Genomic DNA, 7808 nt, shown 5'->3' on the forward strand with positions numbered 1-7808 from the left:
CAGAGGGACTGAAACTGCAACAATGTGGTTGGGTAGCAAGCCTCTTACCACAAAGCCACACCTTATATATTACCTATGAGTGTGCATGCGTACGTGTGCGTGTGTGTGAAGAGATTGAGAAAGAAATAGTAAGATAGAAATACACACACACACACACACACACACACACACACACACACACATATGCACACACAAACACACACACACACACACACAAAGAAACACATCACCTCTCTCCTCCTCCTCTGCCTCTTCATCTAATACTTAATGGTCAGTCAGACACTGAGAGGCGTCACTGATACATTCACAAGATATGAAAATCAGTTTTATCTATTCATATAATTTTTCAAAGTTAACACAGTCAGGTGTGATTTTGATGGTGGTCATGGCCAGAGAGGCTGTATTATTCAGTCTTTAAATATAAATGTGGGTCTTTACCATTGTTTCTTTTATCTCTGTTGGCGAAATGTTCAATGTCATGCAAAGTATTCTTTTGTGATTACAGGAAATAGATTTGTTATAAAAAAATTAAATGTACCATTCTTTTGAATATATATATATATATCTATATATATATATATATATCTTTCTCTTTTTATATATGTATACATACACACACACAGACAGACACACACACATACATGTAAACATACATCCATACATACATACATAAATACATATATATATATATATATATATATATAGATATGCAGGGCAGGGAATCGTCAATTAGTAATAAAATTAATAATTAACAATTTTGCCGGGTAGCTCAGTATGAAAAAACCTTTTCGGTAAAAATCATTTATAATCATAAATATATAGGGATTGACAGTAACCTGCTTCTCCAACATACTGAGAATTCAGAAATAGCAGCCAAAGAACTACTGATTCCAAAACTACAAATTATTACTCTAAATTGATAGCGATATTTTTGATGCACACAGAACAAAAAACAGTAGAGAAGAGTAAAAAAAATATCGCTATCAATTTAGAGTAATAATTTGTAGTTTTGGAATCAGTAGTTCTTTGGCTGCTATTTCTGAATTCTCAGTATGTTGGAGAAGCAGGTATATATATATATATATATATACACACATATATATGTATATGTGTGTATACACACACACACACATACACACAGACATATATATATATACAAATTGGTGGACAAACGAAAGAAAAGGACTTCAATACATTTAAAAGGAGTTACGTGTATTATTTAAAACAGTTTGATTCAGTTCCAAGTGACTTAAATTTTCATAGGCCTCTAACAGAAGCCTATCTTCTGGTAACCATTTTGAACCTCTTGTATCTCTCCATTCAGTAATCTAAACCCTGGAATAGATGAACTTCTGTTAGAGGCATGCAAAACTTTAAATTGCATGGAACCAAATCAAACTATTTTAAATAACACACGCACGCATGCACGCACACATGTCATTTATAATCAAGTGGACAATCATAGAAAAATGCATGTTATGTATGAATGGATAAGAAAAATCCAAGTTATACATAGCTGAATTAATAATGTATTATCTCATAGCTTAAAGATTTCGACTATGTAATTATCTATTTTTAGAATGACATTATAGGGTAGGTGTGAGAGTCCAGAGCTGGCCAGTTTGAACATTAAACAGATAGAATATTTTGGCCAGATGTGGCTGGTTTAAATACTAAAGGATTAAATAAAGAAGGGCCACATTTATTGATATTGTTCTGGATATCTCTAAAAAGACAGAATGGTCAAGGGTGGAATGTCTTTGAGGATAAGGCAACTTGATTATGGTTGATGTGAAGATAAGCAACTTCTGTTATTGATCGCTTTGTAACTTTATACAACAAGCATTCTCTGTTCTCAGGGAAAGGTCGAGACTTGTTACCCTCTTCACAACCATATAAAACTTATCTTGTTTCATAAATTTTATGAAGTGCTTATATTTCGTGACACAAACCATAACTAATTTCTCGTATGTGTGTGTGTGTGCATGCATGTAAGTGCATGTGGGTGTGTGAGTGTGTGTTGTGTATGTGAGTGTTTGTGTGTGAGTGCATGTGTGTGTGAGTATGTGTTGTGTGTGTGTATGTTTGTGAATGTGTGTGTGATTGTACATGTGAGTGAGTGTGTGTATGCTTGTCTGTGTTTGTGTATATATGTGTATATATATATATATATATTCATGTGAATGTATGTGTGTGGGTGCATGTGCATGTGTGTGTGAATATGTGTTATGTGTATGTGTGTGTGTGTGAGAGAGAGAGAGAGGTTTTGAGTGTGTGAATGTTTGCATGTGTGTGTGTGTGTGTGTGTGTGTGTGTATGTAAATCTCTTGAGTGTTATTACAAGTGACGCACATTATATTACAAAGTGAAGAGTACTCAATACTTGAAGTAGAGTAAAAATTTATTATTGTATTGCTAGTTAAGTTGGCCATATTTACATTACTTCAAATTTCATGGCCTCAAACAATAGTAGATATGTATATGTGTGAGTGTGTATATCATTGGATTGATCTAGAAGTAGATCAATCCAAACATTGTTTACATTCCCCTAGAAATACACGCATATACACATACATACTTGATGTGTGTGTGTGTGTGTGTGTGCTTGTGTTTATGTTTGTCCCCACCCACGCCACTTAACAACTGGTGTTGGTTTGTTTACATCCCTGAAATTTAACAATAGAATAAGTACTGGACTTTAGAGAAAAAGAAATACTAGAAGCAATGTATTTAGCTAAAAACCTTTCAAGGCAATGCTCCAGCATGGCCTTAATTCAATGACTGAAGCAAGTAAAAGAAGATAAAAGAAGACCCAGTACATTCAGTAAAGTGGCTGGTGTTATGTCGAGCTTCCAACCATGACAACCAAAAGGAAATATATGAGTGAGGCCTGGTAGGACGGGCAGTGAATGTCTATTTTGGATTGTCAATACAAGCTGGAAGAAACTATTTTGTTGTTTAACTTGTTAATCTGTCATGCTGGAGCAGACCTATATTCGTTTATAGACATAGTGTTGGTCTTTATACAGGCATTGTGTATCTAGGACTGCATTGTTCAATGTGTCCTTTCCTGCTGCTGCTGCTGTTGTTGTTGTTGTTGTTGTTGTTTGGCTCCTGGTTATTCCTGATCCATCAGACCCAAAATGAAATAATGTTCCAATTCTAACAATCTCATCTCTGCTTTTTTCAGACAGTGTATCTAGGTGTACATTATCCCTCATATCACACCCTCATATCCAGTGGGGCGCGATATGAGGGAGATGTAGCTGTTATTTCAAGCAGGTCAGTTTACCTGCTAGAAATAAAAGAGGCTCTCAAACAGCATCTTATTTGTTTTTTATGGAGTCACCCTTAATGAGAAGTCTGCTTAAAGTCTGTCTGAAAAGGTGTTCATGGTAACGAGAAGCCTGTTTTTAATGACTGTTCACGTTAATGAGGTCCCATTTACATGGTGTTCACTTTAATGAGAAGTCTGATTGAAATGATGTTCACTTTAATGAGAAGTCTGTTTGCTCTAATTCTATTTTAACCCTTTGGTATTCAAACCAGCCATATCCTGCCCAAATAGTCCACATCTTATATGTTTGAAATGGCTGGATCCAGCCTCTCACACATTGTTTTTTTAAAAATAAACAATCACATCATTGAAATCTCAGAGCTATGAGATAATGTATGATTAATTCAAAACAATAGTGGAGGTACATGGCTTAGTGGTTAGAGCAGTGGACTCACAGCTGAGGGATCATGGGTTTGAGTCACAGACCGGGCTATGTGTTCATTTATGAGTGAAACACCTAAGCTCCAGGCAGCTCTGCCTGAAGGTAAAGGCAAACTTCTGCTGACTCTTTCACCACAACATTCTCTCACTCTTTCCCCTTGCATCTAGCAGCTCACCTGTGATGGACTGGCATCCTGTCCAGGTGGAGAACCTATAGGCCAATGAAACCAGGAAACTGTTTCTTATGAACCAGGCATTGCTTGAGAAGGAACAAACAACAAATTCAAAACAATGTAAATAAGCATTGCATTTGACAGAGTAATCTGAATGGTAAAGGGTCAGAGGAGATTTGGCTACTACTTTTAGCTATGTTTAGCCAGTTAAATGAATGCGTAGTGGCTTCTTCATATTGACTGGTTTTATGGACTTCTCTTCTTAATTGTTTTATGTTCAATTGAACAGATCCAGCTTCTCACACTGATCCTACAATGTCATTATAAAAATAAACAAGTTCATCATTGAAATCTTAAAGCTACAAGATAATACATGATGAATTCAAAACAATGTGAATAAATAAGCATTACATTTGGCAGAGTAATCCGAACGCTAAAGGATCAAATACTGTTGACTGCAACGTGAAGTCTGTTTCATGAAACTCAGGATTAAAGGCAAGGATAAGTATTACAGGATTTGATTTGAGAATGTCAACGGTTGTAAGTAAATCTGGTTTCAGCAATCCTTTTTTGCATGATCCTTTTGATAGTGAAGATACCTAGCTTAGTGGTTAAGATATTTGGTTCATTCTAACCTCTAACAAGACACTTTATTTCACATTGCACCAGTCCACTCAGCTGGCAAAAATGAGTAGTACCTGTATTTCAAACGGCCGGCCTTGTTACATTCTGTGTCATGCTGAATCTCCCCAAGATTTAGGGTCTGCTTATCTGTGGAGTGCTCAACCACTTGCACATTAATTTCATGAGCAGTCTGATTGGACCAACTTAAACCCTCAACATTGTAACTGATGGTCTTTTTTTTTTCTCTCCTTTGATATATAAAAAGTTAGGATATTATATACCCCTAATCTAAATTTCAAGGATTTTTGTTGAAGGTAGGGTTATGACCAGTATAGTCCTCACAAAGATTGATCTCATATTCTTTATTACACTTGCTTGCTTTCTCTTTAGAATCATACCTCAATCTGATTCATTCTCACTTGAATGACTGGTTTGTCATGAATTTTTATTACAGCTCAAATCATTTATTTGACACTGCTACATTGAGTCAGTTCACTCCCTAAAGTCCAACAGTGCAACTACAACTCTGACAATGACTAGCATAACACTTATATAACTATCTGCGTAACATATCTCTGAAGAACAAAACAAAATCCAGAAATACTGTGACAAAAACTGAATATTCAAGTTAGTGGACATTTTCTATTTAAAGACATTTTCTTGTTTTATTTTTATGGCTTACTCAGAGGACGGAAGTAATGTCTTTTATATTTTGGGAGCTAATACAGTTTTATACCTTACTTAATGGATTTGCTTTGCACATGCTGTCTAACAATTTTTTTTTTCAGCAAAGCACTTTCACACCTTATCCATATTCCACTTTGTGCCCATCTACAGTAGTCTATGTGGTTGCATAACCTGCTAGAAATGGTAACCAAATCTCCTTCAACAAAGGGTAAAAAAATAATCAAATCAATTATTAATTTATTCCCTGTCTATTTCTTTTGTTTTTTCGAACTTTAATTTTCGGTTCCTATTTGATCATCCAATTTCACAACTTCTGAGATGAGCCAGTCCCTGCCCAACACAAATAGGGTTGACCAAGGGTTTGTAGTACTAGCTTGGATTCATATAAATGTACAACAATCTTAACTATATTTGATTGAATTCTTCTCTATTTGGCTGCCATCTACACCTTTAGTATTTCCTACTTCTTTTATCATTTGTCTTTTACTTGTTTCATACAAATAGGTTATACAAGGTAAAAGTAAAGTTACCTACTCGAGTCATACTGACTCATAAGAGCCAGTTTCCTAGTTTCATGGCGTATATATTCCCCAACTGGACAGGACACCAGTCCCTCACAGGATTATTCATTTTTGCCAGCTGAGTGGACTGGAGTAATGTGAAATGAAGTGTTTTGTTCAAGAACACAGCATGTCACATGGTCCAGGAATTGAAACCACTCAATCTTGTGATCATGAGTCCAACAGCCTAAGCCATCCACAAAATAGGTTATATGGTACTATAACAATTATTTAATTTGGCATCCTAATTGTGAAATACCATAATGCAATTAGTTAGACTGCATAAAATGTTACATAACTCCCAACACAACAGGAATCTAAATAAACTAGTGAGCAGAGACTTGTTCATTAATCAACAGATCATCAACAAGTGAAATTCTTAATCAGAAATACCAACTTTAAGATATTTAAACCGGGTGTGTCCTCAGGCTGTCCATCTAGAAGGGTGGATAGTAGAATAAGAATGTAAATAAACTGACATTAAAGGTATTAATATCCCAAAGAAGTCATTAATCCTAGCAACCACACTAGTAAAAGCCAGTAGTAGCAGAATTTAATCAAATATAACAGATATTCAGTGCAAAGATATGACATTTAACCCTATCAAAAATATTCAAAGGCTTTTGCTGGTGTTGTTCAAAAACCCTTTATTATACTATATTACTTTAGATTTAGCATTAGTTGCTTGTTTACTTAATTAATCAGGATAAAAGTGTTCTGAAAGAAAAATACTGAATCAATAGAATATTAACATCAGTTAATGGAGATTCAGCTAATTATAATATAACGAGAATAATTTAGGGTAGAAACAGCTGACTAAATAGGTTTAGTGCAAATGTTAAGGTGATGGAGGGAAAACAAAGATGGGAAGAAAAGGAAAAAAAAAGTAATGGAAACAATCAGATAAAGTAAGTAGAGAGACAAAAAATCAGAAAGAACGTGATCCATGCAATAACAAGAAGCTGGTATTTGGCATTTTTAGTTTTATAGTTTTTATGCCTGTACCAAACACATCCATTTTAAATTTCTTAAATGTTGATATTTCTGATTATAAGTTTCATTTGCTGATGTTCTGTTGATTAATTGTCAAATCACTCCTCACTTATTTATTTGGTGGCCTGATGAGTTGGGAGCTCTGTAACATTTTATGCAATCTAACTAATTGTTTTATGCTTATGTCACAATAAAGACTTCTAATGAAACAATTGTAGTAAAAGCAGATAACCCACTGGTTTGTTTCCATTATATTCTTATGGCACACTTAAGTTTCGATTCATCATTGGATAACTTTGGATAATTTTGGATAAATCTGGAATTCTGAATCACCTAACAACAGTGAACTGTCTTTATTGATGCGTTCTGTGCTAAGATTGGATTACTTATCTGACTGTCTGGCATCATCCTGTGTAATTAATTTGTCGTTTGCCTCAATTTGATATGCTTTGGCTCTTTATATATCTTTTGTAATCAAAATTAGCTAGCGGTGTGTGCATATGTGTGTGTGTGTATGTATATATGTATATACATACATACATACATACATACATACATACATACATATATATATGATGGACTCTCCCATCGTTAGATGACATATGAGGGTTCAATAATTTCTTATTGAACAACTACACAGATGATTTGTTTATAGTGATCAAATGTTTGTGGACACATAAGCACACTCCCTTCCTCAAATCAACATTACCTGTACAGGTGCACTGGGTGCCACATGTCAGATGATGAAAACGATTGCAGTGCAACATGAAATGAAGTGCTTTGCTTAAGAGCACAACACAATGCCTGGTCTGGGAATTGAAACCACGATCTTGAAATCATGAGTACAATACCTTAACCAGTCACCATTTTTCATTCCATATCAGCTATCTGATGAGCATAGGGTTACATAACCAGATTGTTACCCAACACTCCATTGAATCCTGAGTGCAAAACTGATTGGTAAGATCTACTATAGATTTGGCTGACGGAAAATGAAAGACAGAAACTGAAAGAAACCTGTAGTTATATATATATATATATATATATATATAT

At 34.9% G+C, this 7808-nt stretch overlaps 1 protein-coding gene across 3 annotated transcripts in view; it reads right to left on the reverse strand.

The window, feature by feature from the left end:
* The window catches only part of LOC106870350 (uncharacterized), a 40576-nt gene that overhangs the window by 13904 nt on the left and 18864 nt on the right, over nucleotides 1-7808 (reverse strand). Inside the window, exon 1 of one of the 3 annotated variants that reach the window (XM_052976952.1) lies at nucleotides 5737-5880. The exons of 1 other annotated variant lie outside the window; for it this stretch is intronic. In XM_052976952.1, coding sequence (XP_052832912.1) covers nucleotides 5737-5745 — 9 coding nt within the window. In that variant the 5' untranslated portion in view covers nucleotides 5746-5880. Of the gene's footprint in view, nucleotides 1-4302; nucleotides 4561-5736; nucleotides 5881-7808 lie in introns of those variants that run through there. One more of the 3 variants, XM_052976954.1, reaches the window with a different exon arrangement.

Source organism: Octopus bimaculoides, chromosome 26 (assembly GCF_001194135.2).
Source record: "Octopus bimaculoides isolate UCB-OBI-ISO-001 chromosome 26, ASM119413v2, whole genome shotgun sequence".
Classification (NCBI taxonomy): Eukaryota; Metazoa; Mollusca; class Cephalopoda; order Octopoda; family Octopodidae; genus Octopus; species Octopus bimaculoides.